General features: G+C 41.5%; 1 protein-coding gene and 1 long non-coding RNA gene across 4 annotated transcripts in view; one reads left to right on the top strand and one right to left on the bottom strand.

Moving 5' to 3' along the window:
* The window catches only part of LOC138811636 (uncharacterized), a 189,083-nt gene that overhangs the window by 27,019 nt on the left and 142,968 nt on the right, over positions 1 to 19,096 (bottom strand). For both annotated transcript variants that reach the window (XR_011367461.1, XR_011367462.1), the window contains exons 3-4: positions 6,656 to 7,055; positions 498 to 633 (exon numbers count right to left, since the gene is read on the bottom strand). This is a non-coding gene — a long non-coding RNA (uncharacterized lncRNA). The remainder of the gene's footprint in view (positions 1 to 497; positions 634 to 6,655; positions 7,056 to 19,096) is intronic.
* The window catches only part of LOC138811635 (alpha-parvin), a 145,924-nt gene that overhangs the window by 97,618 nt on the left and 29,210 nt on the right, over positions 1 to 19,096 (top strand). For both annotated transcript variants that reach the window (XM_069999336.1, XM_069999337.1), the window contains exons 4-5: positions 1,461 to 1,563; positions 17,671 to 17,811. In XM_069999336.1, the coding sequence (XP_069855437.1) occupies positions 1,461 to 1,563; positions 17,671 to 17,811 (244 nt within the window). The remainder of the gene's footprint in view (positions 1 to 1,460; positions 1,564 to 17,670; positions 17,812 to 19,096) is intronic.

Below are 19,096 nucleotides of genomic sequence, written 5' to 3'. Positions count from 1 at the left end.
TTCTACTCATTCCTGCTGCCTCCTGCCTGTTCCCATCCTGGGGGGGCATTCTTCACTTTCCTGTAGCTCATGGATTCTCCATATAGAACCCATATAGAACCCTTTATATTATAATCCTTTAATTGACTAGATATATGCCCCCACAAGCTTCTCTTAAGACAGACTAGGTCTTACTGTTCGTTGGCTACAGGACATGCCTGAGACCTCATAGGTGCTCAATTATTACCATCATCCTCCCTTTAACACAGAACAATGTGCAGTGATGCCTCCCTTCCCCAAGCTCCACTGTCAGCTCTTAGGGCAAGAGAACTATCCTGTATCTGGATTGTCTTCAGGATGGGGGAGGGAGGGAGGAGTGTTCACATACCTGTGTACAGTAACCAGAACTCATCAGTTTACTTAAAATCAGTTAATTTGATTATATATAAATAATATCTTGATAGATAAATGAAAAGGAACAGCTAAAAAAGAACAGCAGTATGTGTTTGTCTTCTTACCTGAACAGAACTGCTGATATGTGGCTCTCAAGGGTGTTGATTACATGGGATGTCAGCTTGGTATCTCCAATCAGTGCCTGATGCACATACCATCAGCCAGTGACAGTTGCTGAGACAGGAGAGGGGACTACTGTTCCTGAAGGGTACAGAGAGAAGCACATGCTTTAGACTGAACTGACCAACAAAGCACTGCTATCTGCAGCCCAGAAGCTTTGTAATCCTAGGTTGTTTTCTTCCTTTCTGAGCATATAGATGAGAGTAACCACCTGGCCAAGTGCCCTCATGGGACAGCGCTTTATATAATAAGATCTCCCTTTAATTGAGTTTTTGGTCCTTGACACAGGTAATTCTTTCAACCACCTAACCTAGGAGAGATACTGCCATCTTCCGTTTTAGAGATAGGGAGCCAGGCACTCAGGGGAGAGGACCAGCTTGCCTTAGATTCATAGGCCATAGAAGTGTGTGTGCATGTATGCACACACACACACAAGTTCCTACATGACATGGTGCACACACACACAGGTCTATAAATGATACCATATGTCACAAAGCAGCAGAGACATATTCCTAGGTATTAGAGTAACACAAGCCCACATGCACACCTAAATATGACAGTTGGACATAAAGGGAGCGGGTGGAACTGAGATTTCAACCTATTTACATAAAGCCAGAGCCCATACTCTTCCTGAACAAGATGCCCACCCACAGTGCTATTTACCTTCAGGAGGAAATGACCAGGGCATGAGAGATAGCAGGGACATTGGTACTGCCGGCACTTGCAGGCTCTCCTGTGAAAAGGCAGAGTCACTGGGGGCCGACTCACATCTACAATCTGTACAGTAGTCCTGTGATCATACTGCTGCTTTTGAAATCGGAAGTTTATGTTTTAATTGTCCAGGATTAAAAAAAAGCTGGTCTCTAAGAAATACCCTACAACTCACTCTTATCCCTTCTTCCCCAAAGGTGCTCATTGACTGGATTAATGATGTGTTGGTTGGAGAAAGAATCATTGTGAAAGACCTGGCTGAAGACTTATATGATGGACAAGTCCTGCAGAAGCTCTTTGGTAAGAGGAGCATGGCGGGTGGCAGTGGATGATAGCTTGTTCCTAGCTAGGAGGTAGGCTGGGATAGCAGAGCAATGAAGACTGCTGGTAGCCTTTGAAACATGAAATGAATCTGACCAGATGGGCCTCAGCTTCCCTGGTAGTCCAGGGTCATCTGCTGGGTAAATTAACAGACTCTACTGTATAGCTGGAAAACACACTCACCCCATACAGAAATCATGCATTCATGGCCTTTTTAGTTGTATTTACTTGTATAGGAAACTTTTGATGTGTGTGTCCCTCTGGGATCTATTAGGCTGTGTGTTCCCGCCATCTATACAAAGGTACATATATTATTACGTTGTAGTATATTACCTGTGTGGCATGAATGTGTTGCTGTGTGACCTGTAGACCTATGTGTATCCCTGGGCTTGGTGGACTGTGTCTCTATATATGTGTATTGCCTGTGAAGTGAGTATATACCTTGCCTTACTTCATATCTCTTTATGTGAAAAATATAAGGAAAGGAAAATACACGGGCAATCTTAATGTGGATGGATAAGTTCAGCTCGAATGAAAGTGGGTTTCCCCTCCCTGCCCTCCCTCTCTCTAACCCAAACCTCCCCAGCTAGTTCTAACTCAAATCCTTAGCTTCACATTATCACCTCCACCTGGGAGCACCAGGGACTGAATTTAGTTACTCTGTCAAAAATGTGTCTTTCTGCCTTGTTAGGCACCTTCATGAACAGGAGTTCATCAAGGCTTATTGCTTCTTGCTCAACAGTCTCCCCTGGATCCATCTGCCTTGCCATTTTTATTTGTCAGACCTGCTCCTCTCTGAACTATTGAAAAAATTCCCAAACTCTTCATCTTTCCCTCTCATCTCAATGTGTGCCAGTCCTCACTTAAAACTCCCATGGCTCTTTCCTGCCTGACATCATCTAGACCCCTTAGCACCACATTCAAGACATGCCCTCCCACTCTCACACATGTAGCTCACCCAACGTGGTATTACCCGTGAAGTTCTTAGAACCATTCCTGATGCCCAACAGGAATTTTGTCATTGCTAGTTTCACTATTTTTATATCCACCATCACTACTTTATCATATTGGGCTTGTATATTTATACCCTGATACTTGGCTCTTCCTTCTGTCCCCAAGGCCATTTTTCCTCCTTCTACTTTGGCTGCCATTACTACTTATTCTTTGAATCTCCTATGCCTCCCTTTTATACCCTGTACAATAGTCACATACAGAAGAGTCTGTCCTCTTCTACATTTATTCCTCCCCATATAGCTACATGAATAGACATGTATGTGTACACATACATAATACATATTATATATGTCTATACATAATTATATGTTTAGACATATATATATAAATAACATACATTTATATAACATACACATGTCAAACATCCTTAATTTGAAAACCTGAAACCTAGTGAGTTTCAGTCAAGACATATGCACTCAAGATATTGTCAAAATACTGCCATAAATGTATATGAACCAGCCAGGTACTGGTGGCTCATGCTGGTAATCCTATCTCCAATTAACCACCAAAAAAGTCAGAAGTGGAGTTATGGTTGAAGTGGCAGAGCACCAGCCTCGATGAAAAAAAATTAAATTCAAGGCACAGTACTGATACATACATACACATACACAAAAGTATATGAACCATAAATGAATTCTGTCCTTAGACTTGAGTCTCATGCCTAAGATCTCTCTCTATATATATATACACATAAGCTAAAATCTGAAAAATACCTGAAACACTCCTGGTCCCAAGCATTTTGGATAAGGCCTATATGACCTGAATAAATGTGTATATGTCTATGCACATGATTGTTTTATATGCAAGACTTACATAAACAAGTCTGTCTTAAACAGGATTGTTATCTGTAGCTGTCAGTACACGGGGCCTTGTTAAAATTGAGAGCCATGTCTTATTTATTTTCCAGGCTTCTTCAGCACTGTCAGGTTTCCTAGCACTTAATCAATGTATATTAAATGAATGAATGGCTAATACAAAATTTAGTCATTTCTAGGAAGCTAAACTGATTTGGTACTCAAACATCAATATTAATGAGTATTAATATTTAAAGGCTGTAAACTCCAGCTGAATGCAGAAAGGAAATGAAAAGGCTTTTGGCCCATGTAGATAGGGAGAAGCCATGAGCCTCACTGAGAATCTCTTCTAGTGTCTGCAGCTGTTAGCCCCTCCAGCAGTTTCTAACCAGGCTCTGAAGCTGTCTTGAAATGGTGGAACATGGCCATGAAGTAATGGAACTTGATCATGGAGTAATCTTGCCTCCAGGAAAGGTTACAAAACAGCCCAGTGTCACATCTGTGCATTCGCAAGTCAGGCACCACATCTGATCAGATTAGGTTATTTCAGATTTCAGTGTTTCATATTGAAAGAGTGATTCACTACAGGATCATGCTGCTTTGGGAAACTTAAGGTTTAAACCTATATCTTAAACTGGATATTTTGCATTCAGAACCTGCAGGCAGATGGAAAGACTCAATTTGCAACAAAAAGGGTCAATCTGAGTTTTGAATGACCCCTGTGCTCTTGAGTTCCTCTCTGGCCATATTCCTATCTTCCTTCTTTCTCGCCCAATTTCTCAAAAGAGCATTTGGCATTCATTGTGCCTGCCTTCACAGAGCTAGCTAGTGCCTTCCATACAGCTGGTGCCTTCCACCATACAGCTGGGCAGCTCCTGTCAAGATCATCAGTGTCAGTTCAGACTTCCTCCTCTTCTGCTAGCATGCGACGGAACATCTCATCACAGCCAGGTGGTCTCTGTGCTCTCCTGGTTCTTGTCTACCTGCTGACACTTGCTTCTTTGTCTTCCTCCTCCTTTCTTCCTCTGCCATGGTTAGGGTTTCTCGATCTTCATCCTGACTTCTTCTTTCATACCTACTTATTGGGTGACCAGTCCGTCTATTTCAACCATCATTTCTGTCATAAGCATCCATGGGTCTCTAATCTCCAGAACAGCACTCTCCTTAAAACTGTTAAGTTTAACTGCCTTCCAAACATGACCTGGACATCCCCCAGCCACCTCCCTCCCCCAAACTGACCTGCTTCTTTCCTCTTCCTCCTCCATACCAAATCTATTCTGTCTTCCATTTTGGTGAATATTTTCACCACTCAAAATCAGTTTCTTAAATAAGAAACTTGGGAACTATTTTGGATCGCTCCTTGACCTTTATTCTTGCCACTCTGTTAATCTCAAGTCCTGACAACTGCATTCCCTTACATGGTACTTCCAATCCAGCTCACTTTTTAGTTAGTATGTGAAGCTCCTATTAGCCAAGTACTTTGTGTCCTAGGTAGGATTAACTCTAACCTCTATTCTCTGGCCCCACTATGGCTACTTTAGGGGGAAAACTTCTCATTTTCCTTAATCCAAAATCCTTTTATCTGTGTTTTACTGTCTCTTCCTTGATAGGAGATCTTTATATTTCACTAGTTCTCATAACACTTAAATGAATAAGTAGGACATTTTAAAAAGCCTTTTGACTCTGAACTAATTTTAGGCTTAGAGTTACAGAGGTTGGGCAAAGAACTTCCATATGTTCTTCACCCAGGTTCCCCTCATACCCAACCATCCTACCAGTCAGTATCAAAACTATGTAACTTTAGAACAGTGCTTAACATTAATAGTTGCTAATGTGATGTCCCCTTTGGATCCTAGGATCTAGTCCACATTCCCATATTGAATTAGTTATCGAATCCCCTTCTACCCTTCAATCTATAACAGTTTCTCCAGTCCATGTCTTTCACGACACTGGCACTTTCCTTTTGTGCTGGGCCTGGAGCTTGAGCTCAGGTCCTGAGTGCTGTCCTGGAGCTTTTTTGTTCAAGGCTAGTGCTCTATCACTTGAGCCAAAGATTTACTTCTGGCCTTGGTGGGGGTAGGGGGAGAGTTAATTGGAGATAAGAGTCTTATGTACTTTCTGCCCAGGGTGGTTTTGCCATGATCTCCAGTTCACAGCCTCCTGAGTAGTTAGGATTGCAGGTGTGAGCCACAAATGTGCAGCTCAACACTGGCACTTTTGGGGAGTACTGGTCAGTTATTTGGCAGAACAGTGCTCAATTTGGATGTGTCCATTTTGTCACAATTGCATTAACATTATACATTATGGGAAGGAATCCCAATGAAATAATATATCCTTCTTAGTACATACTACCTGGCAGTATCTGATGATGATCTATAACTTACCACAGGTAATAAGGTATGTGATATTACATGATTATAATAAAAAAAAACAGCAGAGATCACTTTACTCTTTTTATCTTTGTATATAATTTGGGAGAAGACACTTTAAGACCATGCAAACATTTTTTTTTTTTTTTTGGTCAGTCATGGGGCTTGAACTCTGGCAAGTTCTCTATTGCTTGAGCCACAGCGCCACTTCCAGTTTTCGAGTGGTTTATTGGAGATAAGAGTCTCACAGACTTTCCTGCCTGGGCTGGCTTTGAACCATGATCCTCAGATCTCAGCTAGGATTACAGGCGTGAGCCACCAGTGCCCAGTCCATGCAAACATTTCTTCTTAAACCTCTGCTGAATTTAGTGTCCTATCTGGTGATGGTGGTGGTGGTGGTGGTGGTGTGTATATGTGTGCGTTGCAGTTATTGTGGTGGTCTAATGGTGAGTGTTCCTGTTAATAAGTGTAGAAGGAATAAGCAAGAGTTATCACTCTCGTTTACTTGTCACTCTTACTAACTTACTTGGTCACTTAATTATACTTTGGGTTATGATCTAATGCTATCATTCATTTTTGTTATTGTTGTTCATATACTTCCATCTTTAGTCACTGAGAGCTATCCCAGGTTGACTTATGGAAACTTATGCATACATGTTATTTCTCTTAACATTTCCCTTGTTGTTTATCTTAGTTATCTTTGTACTTTACTTTCATTCTAGGTTCATCTGATATTTTCCTTACTTTTGTCCTGGAATCAACCACCTTCCCAAGGAGCCCTGAGGGATTTTTTAGAGTAGGGCATTTTAAATATATGGCGTATTAATGAGTGTTTTAACTTGATGATGGCATAATAAATGATCAGACATCTGTACTAAAGTACAGGTCTCTCACCTTGTAATATTCAGATGAATAAGTCATGATGTTATCCTGAAATTGAGATTCTATGATGCTGGGCCTGTACATCCTTCTTAACGAGTTGGTTGGGTATGGAGAATAGAAGGGATGGCATTTGAGAATTAATAGTGGATCATCAGCATTAGAAGGTGATGAGACTGGCCCAGGGGCCTCACATAGTCCAGGAGCTGTGTTGATGACATCATGGATCAAAGATGTAGAACCTGGACGTAGGCACAGAGGTGGGGTGTGCATTGTGATGGTGAAGTCCAGAATAAGCATGTCTCATTCAGATGATGGGCAGACTCCACTTGAAAAGGACTGACTGTGTGCTCTAGTCAGGAGCCCTGTGGACAGCAGCATCAGCCCTGGCTCATCTTTGTGTAGCCAGAGGCTCCTTTAAAAAAATAAAATTGTTATTATAAAAGTGATATACAGAAGGGTTACAGTTACCTGTCAGGTAATGAGTGCATTTCTTTTTGGATAATGTCACCCCTTCCCTACCTTTCTCCCAGTTTTTCCCTCCCATTCCCACCCACACGTTGTACAGTTCATTTTTAACATAGTGTCTAGTGAGTATCACTGCTGCATTTGTTCACCCTTTGTCCCTCCATTTCTGTGCTTCCCTTACCCTCCCAAAGATAGATAAATGAACAACCAAGACGAAAGGAAAAGAAAACAAAAACAGCAGCAGAGAAGAAAACCTCTGGTTTTCATTACCTGCAGTTCATTTCCATAAGTATTATTTTATACGATCAGATGCACATAGGCATTGCACAGAGGCTTTCTCCCTTTCTCTGCAGCAGTGTCTGGAAAACACCCATCTCCATGCCCCCAGGTATTGCTGGTCGGTTCTCCGGTAACAGCTACTCCCTAGTCTTTCCTGGCTGCCTAACACTGTGGCTCCACTGCTGTCTCTGTATTCTGCATCTCCCCAGTTACCCTGGCCACGGGCCTTTGTATAGGTTTTTCCAAAAGCAACTGCTAAGAACTTGGTAGAGGAATGTTTATGGAAGGCAATCTTAGGACGCACAGATAAACTAGCTAACAGGAAGCCTTAAAATCACCCTTCTCAGGATAGAAAACAAGGATATTTATTCTGGGGTTGAGTGTTACCTGTATAGGAAGTACAAACCTCCAGGTTGTAATCCTGTGATGGCAAAGGAGAGCAGCTGAGAGCCTGGGGCTGGAGGTGGGACTGTCAATGAGCCAGGAGCTATCTGCAGGTGAACACAAGGGTGTAGGGGGCAATGGGAAGGGCACCAGCATCATCCAGAAGAACAGAGGGACAGCAGCCTCTGCTGTAGGGGCTGCTCTTCCTAACATGGGTCACCTCCTTGAGCTGTTCATCTTGTCATGGGCATCAGATAATGGCCCCCTGGCTTGTGTCTTTGTGATGTCCACCCCAGCCTCTCACAGAATGAGCTTCAGCCCTTTCTGTGCCTCAGAGCAAGAGCTGCTCAACACCAGAACAAGGAGAAAGTGCCTCTTCACTCCATGCCTGGAGTTTTCCTTCCCTAGGATTACCTGCTTCTGAGGTGGTTGATAATGGCCAGGCCCTTAGTTTCCTCAGTAGCCACAGACTTGTCCAATTCTGGGACACATTCCCCCACCCCTCAGTTATGCAGCCAAATCCATGGCACCTTGTTACATTTGTATCACTAACACCTAGGCAATGGACAGAATGTGGGAGACAGGAGATAAGTGATTCCAGGAAAATGTCCACACAGCGGGATTAATCAGTTACTTGAACATGAGCCAGGGCCTGTTCTTTATGGAGGATTCCTCACTGGCAATGGCTATGTGCATCTTTCATCTGACTGATCTTTATCTTTGGCTGTATGCATGCTCTGGGAACAGAGAGCGCCTGTTTTGAGAGATAAGAGCTCTAAGGTTACAGAGTTCTTCCTGTGACTGAAACAGACATTTTTAGACAAGCAACAAGGACCTATAAGGCATAAACTTTATATAGGAGATGCTTTTTTTGTTTATGCCAACACTGGCCCTTGAACTCAGGGCCTGGATGCTGGCACTCTACCACTGAACCAGAGTTCTACTTCTGGCCTTTTAGTGGTTAACTGCTAATGAGAATCTCATGGTCTTTCTTACCCAGGCTGGCTTTGAACCATGATCCTTGCATCTGAACTTCCTGAGTAGCTAGAATTATGGCATACTGTGTGAATATGTGTATTCATGTGTGCATGCATTTGGTTTTCTGTCCCATGACATACCTTAGTGAGTAACTGATTTTATGCTGATATTTCCATAGTCAAATAATACTTCACACAAAAACTATGCTAACTGCTGAGTTTAGGGATGCAAAAGTATAAATATAGCATCAATACTGTCTTCCTAGCTCACACCTGGTAATACAGAGGGCTGTGATATATAACAAATGGGAGTTTGGAAAAGGCTTTCTGAAAGGAAAGCACTTTGATTGGAGCCTGTGGAAGAGCAAAATGCCAACGAGATGAGGAAGGAGAAAAGCAGCATAGCTAGCACAAGAGAGTTGCTGACAATTACTGCTAAGTGTGATGGAGGAGGAATGTGGTAGAGACAGGGAGCAAATGAATGGGTGCCCATAGGGAGATTGGTTGAGTGGGATATGTGGATGACAGAGAAAACAGCACATAGGTCCTGGTTTCTAACACTGTCCTGCAATAGCAGGAACCACAGCTGTTCCAAAAATGGCCAAATTCAGCTTTGTTATACAGTATAGTTCAATGGTAGAGTGCTTGCCTAGCATGTCCAAGGCCCTAGGTTTAATCTTCAGCACCACCAAGGTGCAAAGAGGGAAAAAAATCATTATAGGACTAGAGCAGGATATATAGATAAGAACATAAATACCTATATATGGGGACTGCATGTTGAAATTGTTCAAGACCAACCTGAAACAGCTCTCAATGTGCAGAGCTGATGTTAGTGAGGGGAAAAGGATAAGGAAGGAAGATAATGAATAACAATATTGGGTTATATAGTAATATTAGATTATAACTCAATGTCTAAAATGAATCAATATACTTAAGCCTAAATTTGTGTAAACCAACAACTAAAAAAATTAATGGAAGCATTACAAAAAGCATTCTAAATTATGTAAACAGGGACCCTCTTGATTAATTGAATTTAGTGACCGGCTTTCACTGATTGGGGTAGGGAAGGGTGTGAGGGAAGGGCACTTTACTTCTGTGGCCTAACTCTCCTCACCTATAACCCTAGTCTACTCCTGAGGAAAACACCGGTATAACTCAATGATCCTTAAAACTGTCACAAGCAACAAGGAAAGTCTGAAAACTGTCACAGAACAAAGAATCCTAAGGAGTTATGAGGAGTAGGTGTGGCATCCTGGACAGTTTCCAAGAACCCAAAAGGGACATTGGGGAAAAACTAGTAAGAATCAAATGGATCATGGGGTTAATACTTGGGTGACAAGTGTGTTGTTGGAAGGGGAAGACTGAGTTCAGGGGTGACAAGTGTGTTGTTGGAAGGGGAAGACTGAGTTCAGGGTAACATAACTTTTGTGCTGTCTTTTTCTATATGTCTAAAAACCATTTAAAATGAAAATGTTTGTTGAAAATGAAGAAGATGCAGCTACCTTAATTATTTTTTTTGGGGTCCGGTTGTGGGGCCTGAACTCTGGGCCTGGGCGCTGTCCCTCAGCTCTTCAGCTCAAGGCTGGCGCTCTGCCACTTGAGCCACAGCGCCACTTCCGGCTTTTTTCTTTTTGCTTATGTGGTACTGAGGAATCGAACCCAGGGCCTCAGGCATGCAAGGCAAGCGCTCTACCACTGAGCCACCTTCCCAGCCCAACAGCTACCTTAATTAAAGACAAAGAGCCTTAGGCTGTGCTAGTTGGTCAGTGAACCTCTGATGGCTTCTGAGCAAAGTGTCATGGTCAGAAGTGGTACTGTGGGACAGGATCCTAGGAGCACAGGAGGGCTGCCTAGAGGCAAGGAAGGAAACTCTCCCTGTGAGGTGAGAATGGTGTTGAATGTGAGGATAGGATTGAAAGGGAGAAAAGCTTTAAGAGGTCCTAGTGAGGTAGCCAGAGTCCACATGGGGGATGTTGAGTGGGGTGTCTCCATGTTCTCCAGAAAGGGCAGCATTTTGAAGAGCTCAGTCACACAGGATTTGAAGGATTTCTTCCCATGCCCAAAAGCACTTAGGCTGCCATAGCTGCTGTGCTATAATTGAGAGAGGAATGAAGAGAAAGACAGGAGATCCAAATTCCAGTTCTAGCACCACTGCTAGCATGCAGCTCTGAACATTCTGTAAAATCAGAAAGATAATCTATAAAACCTCTATGGCTGAGCTGCCCAGTGTAAGAACTATCAGCCACGTGCAGATACTAAAAAGAATTAAAATGAAATCTCCATTTCCTCCATCTCACTGGCCACATTTCAAGTTCTCAATAGCCAGATGTAGCTAGTAGCTACCATACTGGATGGTGAATCCATGACAGTGCTGCTCTTAGTCTTCCTGCTATTCTGGTCATGGCAGAAGATGACACATACTTCTGATTTTCAACCAGAAGAAGCATTATCTCTGTTCTGAAAAACCCAAAAGTAAGATGAAAGCTTCTTATTCCTCATTTTGTTAGTAAATAGTCTGGGTGCCAGTGACTTATGTCTGTAATCCTAGCTACGTAGGAGGCTGAGAAAGGGAGGGTTGTGACTCAAGGACAGCTGGAGCACAAGTTTGCCAGATACCTCAGCGTATGCTGGACACAGTGATGTGCACCTGCTGTCCTCAGTGGGAGGCTGAGATTAGGAGAATTGCTGTGCTAGGCCAGCCACAGCAGAACAGTTCATAAGACTCCACCTCCATAGAATGAGTCTGAATAAGATTGCATGCACCTGTCATCCCATCCAGGACAGGAAGCCTTAAAATAGGAGGATCATGATCCAAGTGCACACATGGGCAGGAAGCAATACCCTATCTCAAGAAAATAATAATAGCACAAACATAAAGGCCTGGCTCAGCCATAGAGCACTTGGCTGGCAAGCATGAGGCTCTGAATTCAAACCACAGTATTGCCATAGATGATAGGTTTTAACATGTCCCACTAAATTAAAAGGCATGGTACAGAACCATGCATATGTTGTGATACTGTGTATTCAGAGACACTTCTGATGCTTGTGTGGGAATGTACAGAATATCTGTAGTAATGAATTGCTCCTGTGGAAGAGGTCTAAGGGACTTAGGGCTGCAATGGAGGGGAATGAACTTAATGTATAAGCATGGAGAAACTTCAAGCTGTGAAAATTATCAATCATAAAAAGTGTTTGAGTACATGAAGAAAAAACCTGAATAGATATAATACTCAATACATTCAATAACCATCCCAATTAAAGCAGGAGGAAAAGGAAACTGCTAAATACAATAAAGACAGTTAAAACCTAACTGTGAAGATATCAAAAATTGTGGAATATCAAAGACAAATTAGGAAAAAGTCATAAACAAGTTATCACTATGAGTGCTTTAAAGTTTCTAGTTATAAAAATAGATTTATGTTTCCAGCATTATGGGTGACTGGTCTTCATGGTACAGCACACTTACAAAACTTCAAAAAAAAACAAAACTAGGTTTGAATTCAAGGCCTTCCTCTCTAGCTCAGATTTTTCCTCTCATGGCTGACACTCTATCACTTAACCCTTGCCTCTGGTTCCATGCTTACAAAATCTGGATGAGCCTTTAAAAATATAGTTGGTAGTGGTGGTTTAGGGGGGGTTGTTTTTTGTTTGTTTGTTTTGGTATAGCTACGCAAGTATGAAAGGGAAGGAAAAGTCTTCTGATCCAAAAATAACAAGGAAATGTAAATCCAGTTGGATACGTGCTCATTCCTAATGGCTTATGACCTCAGGTTTCAGGGATTACTCATTCAGGGTCAGGAAACAAGTCTAGTAGAATCTGGGTGGGAAAAAAGACTGAATCAGAAACCAGTCTTTGAAGGACAATACTTGTAGCAGTAAACTAGGAAACCTTTTCCCACACAGAAACAATAAGGGTGGATGTCTTTCTCCACCTTAAATATACATAAGGGGAAAAAAATAAAGTTCATCTCTGGTAATTCCTTATTGAAGTCTGTATTCAAAGGCAAAAATTTAGTTAAAAGTTGTCCCTGGTTACTATTAATCTGAAATAAAAGGAAACATACTTCCTTCTTTAAAGAAAAATGAATTGGGGGGGAGGATGGGAAGGGGAAACAAATGAGGAGACTACAATGCTTCATAAGAAATGTACTCATTACTGTACAGAGGCGTTACAATTACATGGGCAAGATATTTTCACAGTTAAATAAAGACAAATTAATTCTAAACCTAAGCAACAAATAACTTCCACAGATAAAATTCTGAGAAAAATGAACTTCAATTGAGAAATACCAAAAACATGAGCACTTGCAACCATGAAGATTGTCAACAGAACCAATAAATTATAGATATGCTGGGCACCAGTGGCTCACACCTATAATTCTAGCTACTCAGGAGGCTGAGATCTGAGGATCGCAGTTCAAAGCCAGTCCAGGCAGGAAAGTCCATGAGACTTTTATCCCCAATAAACCACCAGAAAACTGGAAGTGGCCCTGTGGCTCAAGTGATAGAGCGCTTGCCTTGAGCTGAAGAGCTAAGGGACAGTGCCCAGGCCCAGAATTCAAGCCCCATGACCAAAAAAATAAATAAAAATAAACTATAGATACAGACTACAGGTGCTATAAGTATTAGGGAAAAAATAATTTTTTTTGGTACAAGTCCTGGGGCTTGAACTCAGGGCCTGCCTACTACCCCTGAGCTTTTCTTGCTCAAGGCTAGCACTCATCACTTACGCCACAGTTCTGCTTCTGGCTTTTTGGTGGGTTAATTGGAGAAGAGAGTCTCATGGACTTTTCTGCCCAGGCTGGCTTCAAACCACCATCCTCAGATCACAGCCTCTGGAATAGCTAGGATTACAGGTGTGAGCCACTGGCACCCTACCTAAAATTTCATTGCCTTCAAAAGAAAGACCTCCTGTGTGCACTTGTGTGTGTAAATAAAGATTACTTTGAGATATATTTTCTCTACCAATTCATTCAATACCAGTGACTAACATAAAATATCTAGCAACAAAAATTGAAACAAAATGACAAAAATGGAAAAAATTCAAAATTACATTCTCAGAAATCATTGTATTGCAGAAGAAATAGAGCAAAGCCATAGAAGTGGGTTTTTTTCCTAAATAAGCAATGCCAGATGCTAAAAACCAAAGGGAAAATAGTTTTAGAAAGAATGCATTACAATTTTAGTTTCATCAACTTGTTAAAAATACTAGTAGAACAGAAAAACAATTAGTGCTGTTTTTAAGGAAAAAAAGGTGAAAATCTAAGCAAGGAAACCGAATTTCTCTATGCTTATCACACTTCTGACACCAAATATACAGAGGGTTTTTTGGTTTTTTTTTTTCCTACACCGAATAATTTTCTACTTTTGTACAGACATTTGAGTATCCTACACTTCAATTCTAATACTACCTTCTGTGGTAGTGCAGGCCCCTCCCAGTCAGGTTAAGGGCTCATTCCCTCAAGACTAAATCCCCTTGGGATGGCAGGCAGAAGTCTGGGCTTCCTACACCTCTGACCCATTTCTTTGATTTAATAATTTTCTAGAATGGCCCATAAAACTGAGGAAGGCACTTGAGGTTACCAGTATATTATCAAGGATACAACTTGGGAATGGCAGATGGAATAGATGTAGAGGGCAAGGTCTGGAAGAATGGCCCAGAGCCACCAGACCCTTTCTGGGTGAATCACCCTCCAGCATCTGCATGTGTTCACCAACACAGAAGTTCTCTGAAACTCTTTGGTTAAAGTTTGTTTTGTGTTTTGTTTTCTTAGACTAAAATTATGCCTTTATTCAACAAAAATGAGTCATTAAGATTAAACACAACTTGTCTATATGCAGAAACATTATTTTATATTCAACTCTGAAGAAATTGCTATACTACCAGTCAAAAGAACAAGGAAAAGTGAGAGGAATAAAGATGGCAGTGGAGAGATGAAAGCTGGACTTTCAACAAAGATTTCAAAGTGAACAAGATTGACATAAGGACATTTCTTCCATTCTGATTCCTCTTGGTGCTGGTGAAAGGTGACTCACAGAATTCTTAAGAAGAGTTCTGCAAAAATAGGCCAAAGCACAAAAAGCTGAAAGAAATGATTTTTATTTTCATTTTAATGAAGTCTTGGTTACCTAGGTGCCATTGGTGATTAACTCAACCTCTAGCTCCTCTTCCTGTCTATGAGTTAAGAGTTTCAGGATGAGAGAGGGCCTGTGTTCTAGTCACATGGTTCATTGCCTTGGCAGCTTTCATCACTTCAGAACCCTTTCGGGATTTGGACACAAAAAGCTCAAAAAGATGTTCTTATCACCCTATCATTAAGGAAGTTATCACTCTGTCATTAAGGAAGTTATAAGAATTACAGAAGCCTTGTGCCAGGAAGGGGGTTAAAGAGGCAAATTATATTTATCTCCCACCATTTTTTCAAAAACAAGAATAAAATGAACAACAGTACACGAAAACGTTGTTGACCTAGATAACAGACTCAGAAAGCTAAGCCAATGCCAGCAGATTATAAATATAAAAATTCATAGACAATGATGTAATCCAGCAGGGTCAGCCAATAAGTGGCTCTCCTGCCACTCCTCTCTCCCGGCCCACCCCGCCCACTCCCAAGTCAGTCATCAATATCCTAGCGGTCTATCGTACCAGGCTTTTCCTCCAGGCCAAAATAAGGCTTCAGAAGTCTCTCAGCCTAGCATTGTGGGCAGCTCTTCCCAATGTTGATAGTTGTAATATGCGCTGAAAAGAACACGCTTCTATATAGAAAACTGCATCATCCAAAAATAATTGGAGGGAGAAAAGGAAAAAAAGCAACTTGGCTTTTGTTCTGGAGAAGAGGATCCAAAATAAGAATTCAGCCTGACAATGGAAATAAGCACACAAATTCCCTTCAGTGTTTACTATTCAAAGGAAGACTTTTAGATCTATCACTGTTAAATAAGTCTCATTTCTTCTGAACTTCAAACTTGAAGGATAGCTTGATGCACTGAAGAGATATATTTCAAGTCATCATAGCTGAGAATCACCAGAGCTAACCCTACCAAGGTGCTGAAAAGGACTCATAAATCCACAGAACCTTGAGAAATTCCCCAACAAACTCAGCCTCATCTTTAAAGAATTACTCATAGGGCATTTGACTTCTGTGAGCTATAGTCTCCTAAAATAAATAAGCACTGTAGGGAGGCACTGATGTAAAAGGTTAATCCATTGGTACAGTAGCCCTTCAAAGTATGAAGAAGAAATTTTAAAACACATTTCAGTGTACCAGTTCTCTCAATCCTGAATGAGTGGTACTGAATGGCTTAGGTAAATCCAGAAACAGGCAACATATTTTCTACCAACAAGTCCACTGAGATAAGTAAAATGATTAGACAATGTTTTGTAGCATACCACTGACTTTTATAGCTATACCCCTGATTTTTGTAGCACACACTTAGAAAGAAAGAAAAAAATCACTTTCCATTGAACTATTACCCAATGCTTTCTTGCTTAGAATTTTTCTATTTTTTGAGGATGCTATTATAGGCTTGAGAACAGAAGGGAAGAACTCTGGTCAAGTTTACCCAGTGGAGGCAGATATAACCTATCTTCTACTTCCAGTAGACACATTAGCATGCAATCAGATTTAAAACAACTGATTTTAGGAATATCAAAATGTGAAAAGTTCGAATTAATGTAAGATGATGCATCAAATAAGTTAGCATCCAGATGAATTTAAAAGGAAAAAAAGATGCTTAAGTCAGGTAAACATGATTGGGTGTGGCACATTAAAGAGGAATGAACACAATTTCTTGAACAGTGTCTGGCTAGTTGACTCTGCCAGAGAAACACTGGGAAGGCTGCCCAGCTGAGGCACAAAGATGTCTTTGGAAAAAGCAGAATGAAGAAAGAGGAAAAGCCCAGAATAAAAGAATTCAAGTATGACAAGTTAAATGCCCTGTGGTCCTGGGGATCATGCCTAGAATCCTGGCTACTCAGAAGACTGAGGTCTGAGAACTGCAATATGAATCCAGCCTTGGCAGGAAAGTCTGTGAGACTCTTATCTCCACTAAACTACCAAAAAAGCCAAAAGTAGAGCAGTGGTTCAAGTGCTAGCCTGAGTCAAAGAAGCTCAGGGACAGCAGTGCCCAACTCCTGAGTTCAAGCACCAGGACTGGCACACACACATGAAGTTTTCACAGTCACGTACCAGGGGCTCATGCCTATAATCCTAACTACTCAGAGAGCTGAGATTTGAGGATCACAGTTTGAAGCCAACCAGGGCAAAACAGTCCTTGAGACTCTTATCTCTAATTAGCAAAAGGGTTGAAGTAGAGGTGTGGCTCAAGTAGTAGAGTGCCAGTCTTGAGCAAAAAAAAAAAAAAAAAAGCAAAAGAAGGCGAATTCAAACCCCAGTACCAACACACACACACACACACACGCACACGCACACGCACACGCACGCATGCACACTTTCCCAATACTGAAGCTACTAGTGCCACCAGTAGACAAGTAGTTACTGACCCATACTGGTTGTCCAACACAGTCAGCCTTCAGTATCCATGGGTTATACATCTCCAGATTCAACCAATTGCAGATTGAAAGATTCAGGGAGAAAAATGCATTGTTCTGACATATATAGACTTCTTTCCTATTATTCCCTAAATATTACAACATAAAACATGGAACACTGCATATTACATTCTGTTAGGCATTATAAGCAATCTAGAAGTGATTATCATTATTAGGAAGATGTGTGTAGGTTTTATGCAACTACCACCATTTTCTATAGGATTTTTGGTATCTGTAGGGAGATCGTGAGGGACAGATACTCCTTTGGTGACTGAGGGTATGAATGTACAGGAATGAATGAGTGAAGTACATGAATTAGAATTGTCTTTGACCCAAGGTAACAGCTACTCTCTTTCTTCTTGATACCCCAGAGAAACTTGAGAGTGAGAAGCTAAATGTTGCTGAGGTCACCCAGTCGGAGATTGCTCAGAAGCAAAAACTGCAGACTGTCCTGGAGAAAATCAACGAAACCCTGAAGCTTCCTCCCCGGAGCATCAAGTGGAACGTGGACTGTGAGTTGTACAAAGGACCCAGGCCCTGTTAAATGACCCTAGGGTTGCTACTGTGTGTCTTCCCCAAGAAACCAGAGCTGGCAGGCCAAGTATACAAACCTATCTCTTTTTGAGTTAAATATGCCCTTCCTTAGAAAGAGAACTTGCCATATCTTATCATATTTTGCCAAAAATCTAAGTGTCAAAACCCAGTGTCCCTCTCTGTAGAAACAGCTTTGTGTAAGATCTCTCACTCCCATGGAGCCACTCCTGAGACCCCCAGCAAAGCCTTTTAGAAGGCTGCTGTGTCCACCATGAAGGGGCTTTGGGAAGCCAGGGTCCACATGGCCATGCAGCTAGAAAGCTGGAAGTGATGTCTCAGCTCTGTCTCCAGAGCCCACATGCTCCTTCCCTTTGCCAGAAGGAGCAAAGATACAGCATTGAAACAGGATTTTTTTTTTGGTCAGTCATGGGGCCTAAACTCTGGGCCTGGGCGCTGTCCCTCAGCTCTTCAGCTCAAGGCTAGCGCTCTACCACTTGAGCTATAGTGCCACTTCTGGCTTTTTCTGCTTAGGTGGTGCTGAGGAATCGAACCCAGGGCCTCATGCATGCAAAGCAAGCACTCTTCCACTGAGCCACCTTCCCAGCCCCTGAAACAGGATTTTTAAATGTACTGGTGGTACTGGAACTTGAACTCAGTGCTTAGTGCTCTCACTTAGCTTTTTTTTGCTCAAGGCTGGCACTCTACCACTTGAGCTACATCTGTACTTCCAGGTTTTGCTGGCTAATTGGAGATAAAAGTTTTCATAGATTTGTCTGCCTTGGCTGGCTTTGACTTGTGATGTTCAGATATTAGCCTCTTGAGTAGATAGGATTATAGACAGGAGCTACTGAATCTGGCTTAAATTCGGCTTTTCACAGCTAATGTAGCTCTAAGATCTTAGGAAGTATAAACCTTCATTCATCTGCTGTCTCAAGAGTCAGTCTGGGTCCTAGCACAGACTTAATGAGTCCATATGACAATCCACATTAACTTCACAGACCAGATAAATCTAGTAATGACAATATATGTCCTGTTAGGGAGTCCAAAGGTAGTTTTATCTTTGTAGTAGATAAAAATACCAAAAAAAAATGACAGTACAAATGATTAGACTGTTTTAAGTATTAGAGGCTAGGTAATATACTAAATTTAAGCTAAAATGCATACATTCTGACTCTCCCCACTCCACCCCCAAAATAAAATTTTAAAAAAAAAAACTTAAATTTGGGAAAAAGAAAGGAAACTATGCCTTTCAATGTAGTGACC

This window comes from Dipodomys merriami, unplaced genomic scaffold (assembly GCF_024711535.1).
Source record: "Dipodomys merriami isolate MVZ:Mamm:240054 unplaced genomic scaffold, mDipMer1.0.p SCAF_542, whole genome shotgun sequence".
Taxonomy (NCBI): Eukaryota; Metazoa; Chordata; class Mammalia; order Rodentia; family Heteromyidae; genus Dipodomys; species Dipodomys merriami.
Note: the sequence above shows the minus strand (reverse complement) of the source record. Positions and strands in the feature narration are given on the sequence as shown.